This window comes from Alligator mississippiensis, chromosome 1, assembly GCF_030867095.1.
Source record: "Alligator mississippiensis isolate rAllMis1 chromosome 1, rAllMis1, whole genome shotgun sequence".
NCBI classification, from domain to species: Eukaryota; Metazoa; Chordata; order Crocodylia; family Alligatoridae; genus Alligator; species Alligator mississippiensis.
Window position 1 is genome coordinate 329,298,569 of NC_081824.1, and position 16,164 is coordinate 329,314,732.

Genomic DNA, 16,164 nt, shown 5'->3' on the forward strand with positions numbered 1-16,164 from the left:
GTCCAGAAAAACTACATCCACCGCAACACCTGCATCCAATGATTTTGTGACCTGATCGTAGAATGTAATCGGGTTGGTCTGACAGGACCTGCCCCTAATGAAACCATGCTGCTTGCTCTTGAGCATCAACCCTGCTGCTGGCCCATCACAGGTGTGCTCTTTAATAATCTTCTCAAAGAGCTTCCCCAGGATTGAAGTAAGACTAACGGGCCTATTTCATAGATTTCATAGACATTAGGGCTGAAAGGGACCTCATAAGATAGAGTCCAGCCCCCTGCCCGAGGGGCAGGAAGTCATCTCGATCATAGGATCCCAGCAAGATAAGCATCCCAATTTCTCTTGAAGGTGTTCAATGTAGGTGCTTGAACCACCTCCAATGGCAGGCTATTCCAGACTTTGGGGGCTGAGACAGTAAAGAAATTCTTCCTTATGCCCAGCCTGAAATGGTCTTGCAGTAGTTTATAACCGTTCAACCTCGTCATCCCTTGGGGTGCTCTGGTGAACAAACGTTCCCCCAGATATTGGTGGTCACCTCTGATAAACTTATAGGTGGCCATCAGATCACCCCTGAGCCTGCGGTTTTTCAGGCTAAACAGCCCCATAGCTCTCAGCCTGTCATTGTACAGTCTATTTTCCTGGCCTCTGATCGTGCACATGGCTCTCTTCTGGACTCTCTCTCTCTACAGTTGCCCAGGTCCTCCCTCTTCTCTTTTTTAAAGATGGGGACCACATTGGCCTTCTTCCAGTTGTCCGGCACTTGGCCAGAGCACCATGAGTGCTTGTAAAACCATGCCACAGACCCCGCGATGACCCCTGCCAATTCCTTCAACACCCTGGGGTGGAGAGCATCTGGACCTGCTGAGTTGAACATGTCCAGCCCCTCCAGAAATTCCTTAACTTAGTCCTCCCTGACCCTAGGCCTGGCAGAGTTTCTCCTGAGTCTGTCCTGAATCTCGGTAGGAGAGTCCCAGTCCCTGCACAAGAAAATGGAGGCAAAGTAATTGTTAAAGATGTCTGCTTTCTCCTCTGGTGCAACCACCAGGTATACTCCTCTTTGGTGATAGCCCCTCCCTTCCACTGGTTGTACGCCTCCTTTTTGGCAATCAGGCATTCCCAAATGCCCTTGGTGAGCCAGGGGGGCTTTTGGGCACTCTTTCCCCCTTTGCTTCTCATTGGGATTGTCACCCCTTGGGCTCCGAGTATCGTCTCCTTAAGGAACGACCACTCATCTTGGGCACCCAGTTCCCCTACTCTCCAGGACCCCAGTGCCTCTCCCACTAATCTCTACTCACTGAAGTTGGCCCTCTTGAAGTCAAGGGCTACTGCCTTGCTGCAGGCCTTTGACACCTTGCGCTGGATGGTGAGTTCCAGCAAGTGATGATCGTTATCTCCCAGGTGGTTGAGGACCTGGAGTCCCCTCACCAGGTCGTCGCCTGTGGCCAGGACCAGGTCCAGCAGGGCATTCCCCCTGGTGGGACTGTGCACCTCCTGGGTTAAGTGGAGGTCCTGTATTTTGGCAAGGAACCTTCATGAGCTGTCAGACCTAGCTGACTGCTCCTCCCAGCAGATATCCAGGTAATTTAGATCACCCATGACAGTTACATCCCTTGCCTTAAGTGCCTCCACAAGCTGACCCGAGAATTTGTGGTCCAGCTCTTCCCCTTGGTTGGGAGGTCTGTAGTAGACCCCCACCATTAAGTCCCTTTCCCAACGACCCCCCTGTATCCTCACCCAGAGCACTTCAGCCTGCCCCTCCTCAGACCCCATCCTGCTGGAAGGGGGCAGTGAGAAGGGTTAATTCCTCCCTTCATCCCTTCCCTGCAGCCAGGGTCTGCCAGCTCCAGGGGCCAGGGTCTGCCAGCTCCACTGCTGCAGCCCCCTCCCCTCTGCTTCCCAGCAGGCAGGCTGACTACATCTGAGATGGGGGAAGAGGGAAGGAGGGAAGAATTAACCCCCTCCCTGCCCACTTTGCCTTAATGGGGCCATGCCCGCCGGAGGCTCTGCTAAGACTGTCCCTGTTCCAGCTAGAGAGCAGAGGGATGGGGGCAGCCCTGCAGCTGGAGCAGAGATCTTCCTCTAGCCCAGAGATCATGCCAGGATGCTGGGGTCGTCTGGTTTGTCTTAAACCAGCAAGGAGTCTGAGACAGACATTGCATAAACCGGTTTGAGCCAAGTCAGGCCCTCCTTACACAAGAAAAAAAACAATGTAACTTGAACTAGGGAGGTAATTAATTAATAGCTAGGGTAAGTTATCTGGCATATGGACCAGTCTCTCTGAGACATGACGTCCATATCCACATCCCTTATTAGACAGCAACAATGGAAGTAAAAAAAATTGGTTTGAAAGTAAACACAGGTTTTTGGGTTTGTTTGGGTTTGGTTTTTTTTGCCATATTAAAGAGGAGGTTGGATAGCCAGCCCTGTTTGAAATGAATATGAAGAATCTCTAGGCTTACTTTATCTATAAAATTGGGAAATTATATTGAGACCCTGAAAAACCTGATGGACTTTATAGGCCCCAAACAACAAAACAAGACAAGATTTTATGGAGCATTAAGCCCCAGCAGTGACATGGGCAGCTCAGGAAACTGATCAAGATAAAGCTCAGATACAAACAGGATAAAAATTAAGGCCCAGTCAGTTCCATGGGGAGAAGCAGGGGAACATCTTGAGTTAAGAGGAGCTTTGCACCACATAATTTATATTCCTCTTATCTCTTACTGCCTGGCATACCATCTAGTCCAGTAAGGTTGTATTTATCCTTGCTGTGCCCTATTTAAAGCTTAAACGTTATGAAGCTAGGGTGTATGCTCAATGCATATGAAGGGTCAGAAAAGCCATAGTCAAGGATATGGACTCTGCATATGTCTGCATTGCAGGAAATTGTATGTGGTAATTGTTTCTATTTTATCGTGAACAATTTCACAATAATTCCCAATTAGTCATTCTCAGTAATTCCCAATTCACTGCCCATTGTCTGCTATACCCCTCTCCCCTCCCCTCACAATTTCCATAGCTCCGTGATCCTAGAGTAAACAAGACATTCTCAGGATATGAATATATATTTTGCTTGGGTTTGTAATTTCCAAAATTTGCTCTAGCCTGTTGTATGAAACACAAAAATGAAATGTTTATATTTATCTTCTCTTGTATGCAGTCCCCATTTTCTTGTGGGAAAATGAATTTTGAACTCAGTGTGTTTATCAGTTTTGTATACTGTTTTATGTGGTAATAATTTAAAAAATTTAAAATGAAAGTCTAGGATGCTATTGGCAGGCACTGTATTTAATGCTGAAATAAATAAATAAATAAGTGTGTGTGTGTGTGTGTGTGTGTGTGTGTGTGTGTTTATTTATTTAAATCTAAGTAATATGACATGATTTAAGATATAAAAATTGATCATTGGATTAATGGAGGAACTTTATATTCTGAACTTTGGTAAATATACCTTCTCCTAATCAAACCACCTCACTATGATTTTACATAATATATGCTGTGAAAAATGTATGTGATTTCATTTTAGTGGATTGATTGGATACATTAAAATGACTCTGAGGGATCAATTACCCTCAAGAGATATAAGACACTGTGTCATAAAAGCTTATGTTAAGCAATTATACCACTGAGTTTCAAAACTGACTTTAGTTCTTGTATGATACCATATTTTTAAACATCCAGTTGTAAAAAAAAAAATGAATCAAGTATGTGATGACACATTGCCTCTGAGTCCACTTGCTTTTATTAGGATGTGTTATTTTTCATATTCAATTAATTTAACTATCCTGATGCTAGATAGGAAAACTCACTTCCAGTGAGGTGAATGGCTGTTATTGTATCCATAAGAGTGTAAGTGAGCTTTACATTTTCTGATTAGCTTGTTTATTCATTAAAAAAAATAAGGGCCATCACAACAGTATCCATTGCCAATTAGATCATTGCTGGCTTAAATACAATCACACAAAGAATGACAAATCCTAATAACACTGGGTTAGAACTATTTGGATCATGGTGTCAGATCTAAATCAGGGTTTTGATTCCCATACTCTATCACAGTCCAGAAATGTGATCCTGAAAGCCTATGTTTAGGACACTCCAGGGCTGAACAGCTGTTAAACTCCATAGGCATGGCAGGTTTTTGATTATAAGGTTTCTCAAATGTCTGAAAATTTGCTTTGGGTAGTGCCTAGAAGTGTCTCAGTCTTGACAGTGCCTTCTCATGTCTAAGGCTCAACAAGACCATGAAAATAAACAGCGCTGTATCTATCTCTGTCTGTTAGGCCAGGACATCAGTATTCCACATGCATTGTGTTCCACATGCAAATACTGTAGCCGTAGTCTCCCTGTATATTAGATTAGTGATTAGGGAACTGACCAAATTTCATCTGCCTGAGATTCTTAAATTTACATCTCCTGCTTCCTTGAAGACAGAAGGCACTTACTTTTGAGGCTGTTTCGCTATGCAAAAAAACAAAAAATAAGCAAACCATGAAATATTCAAGAGAACAAGAGGGAATGTTTCCCAGGTAAAGGAACTCACTTGAGGGCAAAATAATCCAGGGTTCCAGCCATTCTTCTAAAGACTGCTAATACATTTTACATAAAATAGGTATCAGAAAACATGTATGAGTAGTCCTTTCCCCTGTGAATGCACATTTTTGCTCTCTGCTTCTGACCCAGTAAATCTTGAGTTACAGATTCCACAGGGGTGGTAGATCCAGTGCCCCCATCATTAAACAGTGCATACTATTCAATGAATTGAGAAGAGTAAGGTTTGAATCCTCACGTCCAAAGGGCAGGATTGAACCTTGGTCTCCCATGTCCTCTGTTGAGTGCTCTATTGTAACAAGGGGATTCTTTCTTCAGTTATGTGTTAAAAGAATCAGGATGCTCTCCTTTTGAAAAGAAGGGCTTAAATGCCTAAATTTAGGAGAGATTTTCAAGCAAACAGAAGTGCCTAATCCCTGGAAAGGGGTGGAATTTAAGATTCCTATTGGCTAATTCCAAATGCTTCTCTACTTAACATGTCGCCTGTTTTGAATCCCATTCTTAGATGTCCAGCTATCCCCATTCACTGTACAAGGAATCTAGGTGCTTAACTCTGGGCTCTGAATTCCATCCAAGTCCAAGTGATTTGCAGGTTGGTGTTATGCTACGTACTGAAAATCATGGTGTCAGAGCCCATTTTAGAATCCAGCCCATAGCTCCTAGAGTGGAGAGGAACATAAAGGCAGTGTGCCAGATGCTCGTTGCTGAGACTGAATGAGGGAGTAGATGGGGACTATGGCTAGGACTTTCTGGCCAGTAGAAATGGGCAGTTGCCAAAGTAGGAAATAATTGTAATGGGGGGAGGGGGAGGAGGGTACAGGGGAGGGAAGTTTTTGTATTCTCAGTAAAAGCTCAAAATTAGTTTGGGACAGTGTAGCAACTCTCCCCTCGGTCAGGGCTATGCTTAAAAGGTTTTGTCCAATGCTCAATTATACTAATAGAAGTCTTTCCCTTGATTTCAGTGGGCTCCCTTGATTTTCTTTGATTTTATATGGCCTAGGATGGACAATTTACTTAATGATTTTGATTCAGAGTAGTTTATGCTAGTGGTTTTTCTTCAAATACATTTAAAAGTAACTTTCAGCTGACTTCTTTTCCTATGTCTGCGCCTTGTAAGGCCAATTTCAGAAAGTTCCTCTGTTAAATAAAAGAATAATCCAGTCAAACAAGTAATAATTCTAACCATTTTCTCTTTAGTTTTCTTAAAAATATTCATTTTAATATTAACATCATTTTACATATAGAATCATAGAAAAATAGGGATGAAAGGGACCTCACAAGGTCATCTAGTCCAATCCCCAGCTCAAAGCAGGATCATTCCTGTCTAAATCATCCCAGTGAAGTGTCTGTCCAAGCTGGTCTTGAAAATTTCCAGGGATGGAGATTCCACAACCTCTCTGAGTAATGTTTTCCAGTGCTTAATAATCCTCATAGAATGAAAGTTCCTCCTAATGTCCAACCTAAATTTCCTCTGCTGCAATTTGAGACCATTGTCTCCAGTCCTGCCTCCTGTGGCTATAGATAATAGCCTGTCTCTATCCTCTTTATAGCTGCTTTTCTGGTATTTGAAGTTTGTTTTCAAATCTCCTTAGTCTTCTGTACTCCAGAGAAGTGTTCTAACCATATCTAGGATCATAGGAGAGGTGCAATAGGTTAGTGTTCCAGCTTGTTCCTCTCCAGTTGTAGCCCCAGTTATATATAACTCACAACAATGAGGTTAAGAGGTATTTTGCCAACGAAACAAATGGCAATGGATGTAGGCCGGTGACTAGATTTAAAATTAAAAGGAGTTTGGCAGCCTGAATTTAGATTTAATTTGTCCTTATCTCAGAATCATGAACCAGACCTGGCTCAATGAATATTCTTTTACAAAACAATCCTGCTTTGGAGTAGCAAGATGGATATGAATCAGGACTAAGAGACATTGTCATTGCTACTTCAGGAATTTCCTGTGATGCCTGTTTGTATTATGCCAGCCTTATGATTATGAAACTCAATCAGACAAAATTTGCATAAATAAACATAGTTGTCACTACTTTCTAGTGTCTGGAGATATTGGTCCAGATTATGGTCTTACTTGCACCAGAGTCCAAATGATTTTTATGTGCTGTATCCCTTTTCTCCCTACTGTTTTACACTCATTCACTGTGTCATGTCTCATATTTAGATTATAAGCCCTTTGGGTTTTTCTGTATCCTGTATATATATCCGGTATACAAGCACTTTCTCTCTCTCCTGTAAAATATCTAGCACACATTTGGGTTCTATAAAATGAAGGTAATATTAAAGAATGGCTCAAGTATGCTCTAGCCCCACAGGGGACTTATTTGACTGAAATTATTCAGTCCCTCTACACATAATAAAGAGGTAGATCACAGCAAGCAGAAGATGTAGAAGCAGACAATGAAGGGAGAGATCTGTAGTCTCTACATGAGTTGTAGTAGTCATATATACAGGAATCCTAAATGTGTATATCCAACTGGGAGGAGAGCTGACAGAAGTAGTTGGGTTGATCTGGAGATACATTGAAACAGATAATGCAAGAGAAGAAAAAAGATACTCTCCCTCAGACATCAAATATCCTAATATATATTTGCCCTTCACTTGTCAGCAGACTTCAAAATGGGCAGCACCTGAAAACTTTATTTTTCTAACAATACTTTGTTTGGCTAGACAGCATCTTCCAAAAGTTCTGACTGGCTGGCTAGGTCTGGGGAGTCACAGGTGACGGGGCAGTGTGCAGCTGAGCTGGCTCACTTGAATCTTATGTGGGGTGGAAGAGGTACAGCGCAAACAATAACATTTTGCATTCTTCTGGAAGCCTTTGGCTTACACATTTCACAGCAAGTAAGCGCCGGATTCGATACTGGGAAGATAGGGGGTTTTTTGAGTTAGGGAAAACACATCTTGTCAAAACAAAGGGTTGCCTTTTTTAATGTTTTTAATTAGATTGCAAGTTTGGTTGAAAGTGACTATGAGGTAAATGTAAAATTTGAGATTTCTATGAGGGTTTTTTAAACTTTTTTGTTTATAAAAAATAAATTCTACAATCAACCATGTTGCTAAATAGATGGGAAACTGATAGGTCTCAAGATATGATTGTAAATACAGAATTGTCATCGAGCACTTGTTTCTAGTGCAGTTCTCCCAAGATTGATTCTCATTTTATGAAAATAAACCATTTTATTAGGGGCACAACAACAACAAAACTGTCACTGATAAAAATTGTTCACGACACAAAGACTGAGGTAGTGCTAGGTAATGATGAGGATGGGCTACTCATCCAGCAGGATCTGGACTTTGGCCACAAGAAGTAGTATGATCCTTTGATATTTAAATCAGAGAAGACTGCAAAGGAACAGAAAGTTGTTATTTTTTCTTTATTTGGTGCTGCAATATTGTGTCCAGTTCTGGTGTTGACAGGTCAAGGAAGATGTAGAAAAACTGGAAGGGTTTACAGAACAGTCACAAAAATATCAGAAGAACAAGGAAATGTGCCTTTGATTCAAAGACTGGATATGAATATATTTATTTTCTAAAAGAGAAGCTTAAGGATAACTTCATTACAGTCTAGAAGTAGCTACACAGAGAAGAAAATGTTGATAATGGGTGGCTGTTCAGTTAAGCAGAGAAAGGTATAACTTAATCCAATGGCCAGAAGCTGAAGCTAGATAGATTCAGACTTGAAATGAAGAATAAATGTTTAGGAGTGATGTTAACTGACCATTGGAACAATTATTCAGGGATGTAGTGAATTTTAAAATTAAGATTGGATTTTTTTTTTAACTAAAACATATACTTTAGGTTAAACAAATTTATTCATGAAGAGTCCATTATCTGGGTTATGCAAGAGATCAGACTAGGATTATCACAATGGTCCCTCTAACTTTATAATCCATCAATCTATTAAAATTCTCCTCCTAAGAAGGGTAGAGGACAACTGTATCTGGGAAGCACTGATAGATAACTCCCACAGAGCCTTTTTTCCATTGCACAGATTAACATACATTTAATTGGGCAAGGGAGAGCATGCACGTGAATGCATCCATATTGGTTAGGATACTTATCTGGGCTCCAGTCCTTGCTCCAATGACTATTTAATATAAAATACATAAATTGTTATTGGTATAGGGAATCCAGCCTTCCACCAGTTCCTAAACATTGTAGACTTAGGCTTACATTTCCCTGGTGCAATAATTGTTCAGTGTACAGCGTGGCAGGGGTCCACAGCATTCCCCAACCCCAGAATACTCTAAATCTTGGTAGTTAGATCATTTTCATGAAATGTTGGAGATGCTTGTTCATGTCTCTTCAGGAAGGAATTAAAGCTGGTCACCCACAGCCTGGATGAATGCTGTAACCACAGCCTATTCAATAAAATGTCATCTTTTTATCCATAAAAATGACCCTTTATGTAGAAGGAATGTTATAGGTGCCTAACTCCAAAAGATGGTCCAGTGTTGTAATATTGAGATTTGGAGATCTATACCTCCCTGAACCCTAAAGTAAGGGATATGTGTCCTAAACAGGGATGGGCTTTAGGATGTACCTTTTCCTTAACATTTCCTAGAGATTTGATTAAAGGGCATCTCCAGGCTGTTGTGGATACCATTCTTAGGTGTGCAGCTCTTCTCCAGGCATTGTATAGACAGGCTAGGCACCTAACTTGGACCTGTAGGGCATTTTTACACATGCTCTGGGACATGGCACTGGGTGCTTTAATTAGCGAGCTGCACTAATTAAAAGCGCCCACGTATCACATGTATCAGCATTCCTGAGCATCTCATAACGGAAAAAATGGCGGCAGGGCACTTTGAACTTAAACTCATCAAACGTGTTTTATTTCAAAGCACATCACCACCATTTTTTCAGCGTGGGGACGCATGGGGATGCTGATACATGTGATGCGGTCCAGGAGATTCGATTAATTGATTCTGCTTCAACACGCTGGATTTCCAGCATGTTGGAGCAGGCTCCTTGCTTGTCTATAGGAGCGTGTAGATTCCACGAGTCAGTAAGGCACCTAAAATTTAGACCTTGTTAAACATTGTGATGTCTACATCCTTTTGTGAATCTAGCCTTTAAGTTGACTTTCTGAGAGCTATTCCACTTGACAATGCAGTTGGAATTGATTTATTTTGCAATTGAGCGTGGTTGAAACTCATTGCTAAGAAGCTTCAGTATAGAAGATGAGCGAAAAGAGTAGCAAGAGACAGTTTGCACTTAGCCCACCAACACTTTCTGGATATTTTATCAATATCCCAATCTAGAAAATGCATCTGAATAAACAGAGTGTAATATGAACAGCCATAAGATAGGGAGACTAACAATTCAGAATAAAAGGAGTCAGTGTGTTGTGACATTTTCCCCACCAGACTACAGATGAGAGAGTACAACTGTCTGACATAAGACCCAGCAGGTGGTACCAGTTTCGAGTGGCAGCCGTTAATGTGCACGGGACAAGAGGCTTCACAGCACCCAGCAAGCACTTCCGCTCCTCTAAAGGTTAGTGTTCTTTTCCTCCATCTGACACTCACCTTCAACTTGGTCACACAGAATGCAACACAATCCTCACAATATTTTTCTGTCTGTAGATTTTCAACAGGTGCATTTTTTGTATTTAGTCATTAGCTTTAGGAATGGGACTACACTTGTTTGAAGTTACCACATAAATTAAAGGTTAAAGATGCCATCGTTCTTTTATCTGTACAGGGGTCTCAGAATATTTAAACTTCTTTTTAGACTCTTTCAACACTGCTAGTATCAAAATTGAACTTCTCCTGACCACATGACACTAAACATCAAACATGAAAGAACTGGGGTTTCAACAGATGTTGTTGTTAGAAGTTTCCATTTCTTTTTTCTTTTTTTTTTCCAGTTGTCATGGGGAATATATCCCTGCCATCTGCTGGGCAGATAGTATCACAATGCTTTGTTGGCTGTATTCTAGCAGTTAAAGGACTAATATTTTTACATAGACTGTCTCTCTTTCTTTTGTCTTTCTCTTTTGTGAAGGTGATCACAGGCACTTAGCCAGCACCAGAAATATAAACCCTAAGCAGAATATTGAAAGGAGAGAAGTGACAAGTACTCCAGGAAGTATAGGGATATTCCTATTGCTATTAGTTTTAGCTGGAAGCTGCTAAGTGACAGGTGGCCACAAGAAACCTTTAAATAGATGGGACTTCATTTCATTTGGACAATAGTGACACCATTCTTTAGTGTTGTTTAACACAGTACACTTCAGGAACAACATTCCCTTCTATTTCAATATGTTTTAGGATTATCAATATTTTTAAGGCATCAGAACTCCATTGGGAAAGCTGGAGACAAATATTCAAGATTGGTTTAATTAACCAAGCAACAGTCATTAATTATGATCATACTAATTCAAGGGTGAACAATTATTTGGGCCCATGGGCCACTTTGGGAGTTTTTGGGAGCTGTCGCAGGCTAGGTCAATACCCCTTCCCCCCCACAACAGCTCACCAAACCTCCCTGTGTGGGATAGGGCCACGAGCAGGTGGGGAGCTAGCATGGGCACAGGCAGCAACTTCAGCAGGGGCTGCTCAGGTGGGGCCTTCACTACCACCAGTACTGCCTCTGGGCTACCATTTGTACCCCAAGGAGGAGCTCAGGCAGTTGCCCCAATCCCAAATGGGAACCTGCTGGCTGCATCCACAGCAATGCCAGCAGCTGCCCAGTGCTGCATTGGCGTGCAAGCTGGGAGCTGGTGTAAACTGTGGGGATGTACTGTAGGTGGTGGACCTTTTGGTTGTGGGGGGAGGGACAGAAAGAAACACAGAGGGAGGCAGCTCTGCCCACAATGAGTGGTGGTGGCCTGTGCTGGATGTTGGGGAAAAAACAGGACCTGACAGCAGGTACACTCACCATGGCTCAGACCCTTCTGGCTGCAGCCACCCAGAGCCCACACTGGGGCTGCCCTGTGACTCCTCCCCATAGCTACTTCTGCCCCGCAGATCCTGGGTGGCCCAGGCAGCCTAGTGCTGCTGGCAGCAGTCCCGGCAGCAGTCTCTCCCTCCTCCTCCCCTCCAATCCAAACCATCCTGCACCTACAGCACATCGCTGCAGCCTACACCAGCTCCTGACCTGCAGACAAGACACCGTGCTGGCATCAGCTGCGGACGCAGCTGACAGATTTCTGCTGGGGATCAGGGCATCTGCCTGGGTCCATAGTGATGCTGCTTCATCAGTGCATCATCTGCAGTCCCAGGCAGTTGCCCTGATCTCCAGCAGGAACCTGCCAGCAGTGTACACCATTAATGTCTATTCATACCTGGCACTACTTCTGGCATGCAGGACAGGAGCTGTTCTAAGCTGCAGATGGGGTCAGGACATGCCTGCCTGCCCAGCATGATACAGCAGCCAGAGCTGCTGGCTCCCTGTGGGCCAGATCCCATGACTTTGTGGCTGCCCACCCATGAGTTGGATACAATCAGTTGGTGGGCAGGATCCAGTTCGCAGACAGTATTTTGCCCACCCTTGTACTAATTGGCTATACCTAAATGTCTTTTACTGTTTGCCCTCATGACACTTGTTTTATAACACATCATTATCAACCTCTGAGACCTCTTTTCTGTCTAGATTCTTTCTGTTCGTTGCCCAACAGCTTTCAGGAGGGCAGCAAAAATACTATCCTTTTTTTCCTTAGTTAAAAAAGAGACAATATGTGAAATATATTGAGATCTCCTGAGTGCATTTATGGAAAGGAATACATACAGTCTCTTCTGCAAATAGTGGTCTCTGCCAAATGAGAGACAAGAAGAGAAAAGGTAATAAAAAATCTGTTGGGGGGGTAATATGAGGAATGGCATCTCATCTTTGGCTTTGGTAGGAATAGAGGCAGTAGAGACAGTATATAAGAGAGCCTAAGAGGAGGAAGAAGATGAATATCAAATGGAGAAGATCAACTGTGGAAAAGTGACTTGGGCTCTTTATGATATCCTGTATGCTAGGATATGGATCCTAACAGACAGTCAATGAATGTCTTAAAGTCAACACTCCAGAGAATAATAATACTACCTAGCTCTTCTATAGTGCTTTTCATCAGTAGGTCTCCAAATGGTTTTAAAAAGAGGTCAGAATTGTGTTACACATTTTCTACTGGAAATAAATTAAGCTTGAGTTTTTTACAAGACATATTGGGAAATTTAATATTATATTCTGAAAGGAGCTCATTAAATGTGCCTTTATTACTTTTTAGAGTAAACAGAAAATTTACATGTAGTATTGTATTGGTGGTACATGCAATGTTATGCATAATTTTTAAAATAACACTTTAAAATTAATAGATGTAATGGGCAAATGGCAAGGAAGAATGGTGTTCATCTTTTAGATATGTGAAACTGTTAATTTTGGCAATTATCAGTAAAGGAACCAATGGGATGGATATGACACATGAATAACTTCTTGCTCATAAAGTTCAGTCCCTCCATATCAGGGTTCAGGAACAGGTAGATAGCTTTCAGTGCCATTGTTCAATCTAAATATTTTGTGATGAATTTCAATTCTCAGCTGTGCTACTTTGTCATATTTTGAGCTCATCAAGTTCATTAGTAAGAAAGACTGAATTAAAAACAGTTGCTGTTTTTCTTTTAGCATACACTGCTAGCTATAGTTTAACAGAAGAATAAATGCTATCGTCTTGGATACTGGTAAAAAAAGTTCTACACCTTGTCTGGCTTACACTGATTTAGTGAGTAAATTGAGGGCTTCTCTACCTGGGAAGCTTACCTTGATAGGCAACTAGTGCCTTCAAAATGCTGCACTGATCTGCACAAGTTGCCTTGTAAACCTGAACCCAGTAGTATAACTGATGGACAGACCAAGGCAGTAGTCCCCAGTGCTACTTTTATGGGGGCACAAAAGCCACAGTGACAGCTGACTATTCCATTCCAATAGACAAAGCAGGAGCCAGCACTGCTCTGTGCATCATCAGCTACTGTGAGCATGGACCTTCTCTGTTATACTTCTGCCTGAAGCAGAGTAGTGTGTGGGGCTTCAGTCAGGCTAATTAGGACTGCTGAGTGATAGTGCTGATGCTTGCCAAATACTAATTAGCACATGTGGAGAGCCCCATTTTCAGTTAAGAGAACATCCATGTAGAGTTTTGAGTGTTTCTGAGGGTGCTGCTGCATGTTATGATGTGGTTGCCTTGTAGAGATGGCTTCAGCAACTCATCTTTGTTCTGTATATGTGTGTCAACTCTCAGGAGATTTGAGCCCATAGTATTATGTAATACATATACTAAATAACACCAATAGCTAGATTGGTAAACAGGCAAGACAAAAGGCCAAAAACTCAATTAATTTAAGCACTAAAGAAGTGGTGATATCCCACATAACCGTACTAAGGATACTCCTACCTTTTGTGTATGGGCCTTATGTAATTGACCCTTCACCAACATGGGACTAAAACTAGAGTCTGTATTATTCACTTCTGCTGCAATGGCAGTGTCATTTAGGTGTATGGGATCTTGCTTCTGTGTATGTTTTATTACGTTGTAAAACCTTACTGTAGATGTCATTATTCCAGCATAAAAATGTTAGACTAGATTGCCCTAGGAGGGTTAGCCAGTAGAGCCGACATAGCCATACCTGCAAATATTTTACTAGTGTAGACAAGGTCCAAAAGGCTCTCATCTCATCTACAAAAATTACTTAAGACATACCAGTGTATAGATGAATATTAGTGGCAAATTACCAGTGCCTGGAACAGCGGTAACTTGCTCCTTGCTTTCTGTAGTAAGTTTTATTGTATCAGATGTACCACTGGAGTAGAAGTGCTTTGACTTTTTTTTCTTACCTTTCAGGTTACTTCAGATCACACTTCATTTTTTTCATTTTCTTTCAGTTTGTGGTCTTTTTGCAAATATTGTTCCTGGAATCAATTTGAAGTTGTAATTATGTGAAGATGTGACATGGTAACAATGAGCATTTGACTTGTGCGTGACATTTTCATGCAGAATTTATACCACCCTATAGCGTGCTAGCCACAGGAATATATGGACTTAAATATCCACATTGAAAATGAACTACATGATGGAGCCTTCTATTTTCTATAACCTATCCAGCTTCCCCTCCCCAGCACTTGCATTTATATCCTACTGTTCCTGGTTGACTTGTAAGCAAAAAGAACTCTTAGACTTCTGTGACAAGGACAGATAAAGCCTGGAGCACTTCTTACATTCTGTTACAGAGGAAACTGAAATAAATGGCATCCTTAGCAAAAAGTATATAATCAACATTGTTCAAAAGGTTAGAGTGACCCTCATAAAAAACAAAAATAAAAACAAAAAAACCCAAAAAACTTTTTTCAAAGCTAAACTTCAGCCATTAACAAGGAATTGAGATTTGCAATGTAAGCAGAAAGGAGTTGAATAGACTTATCAACTCCACAGCTAAATTTCTGTCTCTTGAGCAGTTCATCTGATTATTTTTAGGGGTTGGCAGCACTTTCTGTGGCTGTGACAAATTGCTACGTTCACAAATAGAGTAAGAACAAATACGCCTGGAATTGTTACACGACCCACAAATAGAAAATTTTAGGTGGTGACTTCTAGTCTTTGTATCATTTAGCTTTAATGTTTGTTGGAGCACTCTAGTGCTATACAGTCATTTTGTTTCCAACCCTTCCGTAGGTTAATCATAAATTACAATCAACTCTCCTAATAATTAATATAGTATACTGAAGATAAAAATTTACGTGTGTTCTGTGGTTCGTAAATCAGAACAGTACATTCATTGTGTGTAAATGTTTAAAGGGTGGTGTGCTTTTTTGTATCTGGAGGACACTAGATATTGGACAGGGAAATTTAAAGAAATCTCCAAATGTTTGGAAGTTTGGTTCAGATATTGAGGGTTTATTTAAAGTATCCAAATATTGAGCTATTCACCAGCATTATTTTTAGATAGTTACAATTATTTTATTATTTTAATACCCTCTTTGGGGGAGGTATTGTGCCTTTCGTTGTATTTGAAAGTCCTTAGTATTCTGTGGAAAGGAATTAAATACATACATCTCCCTAGTAGGATCCTATCTTGTAGCTCTTCCGTGTACTTAGCTGCTACCTATTTACTAACTCAATGTGACTCTCAGCCCTTTCAGGTCTCTCTTGTTATTGTAATGCCAATATGTCATTATTATATTGCCAATGTAATGATTGACAAAATAGTTTCTATTGGCCAGGTCAGATTATAAATGTCAAGAGAGGTTTGTTAACTTCATTTTCTATTCCTTCCCCCTTCCAACAATTAAGATTTTTAGGGGAGACCTATTCCTTTTTTCTACCTTGCCCATGAATTAATGAAAGGAGATTTTAAGAAGTTAACAGACCATTTCGTCCTGGCCAGATCTTCAGAAGATATGGCTTATTTCAGAAGTAGCTGCAAATGGTGATAGTGGAACAAGTTCTCTTCTAAGTACCTTTCTCCCTGAATCAAAATATTGAGTCAGGTGGGAATATACATTTCAGGGCACAATGTATGGCTTCATAAATATGAGATGATATTTCAGCAGCAGTTAGAGATCACCAAAAAAGCTGTCAGAGCTACTGAATCCTGGGGGGTGGGGAATAACTATCAAAACCTCTAATGATAA

General features: G+C 41.2%; 1 protein-coding gene across 1 annotated transcript in view; it reads left to right on the top strand.

Annotated features, from left to right (window-relative positions):
- Nucleotides 1–16,164, top strand: part of ANOS1 (anosmin 1) — a 217,530-nt gene that overhangs the window by 125,588 nt on the left and 75,778 nt on the right. Inside the window, exon 6 of the mRNA XM_019494980.2 lies at nucleotides 9,921–10,050. Coding sequence (XP_019350525.2) covers nucleotides 9,921–10,050 — 130 coding nt within the window. The remainder of the gene's footprint in view (nucleotides 1–9,920; nucleotides 10,051–16,164) is intronic.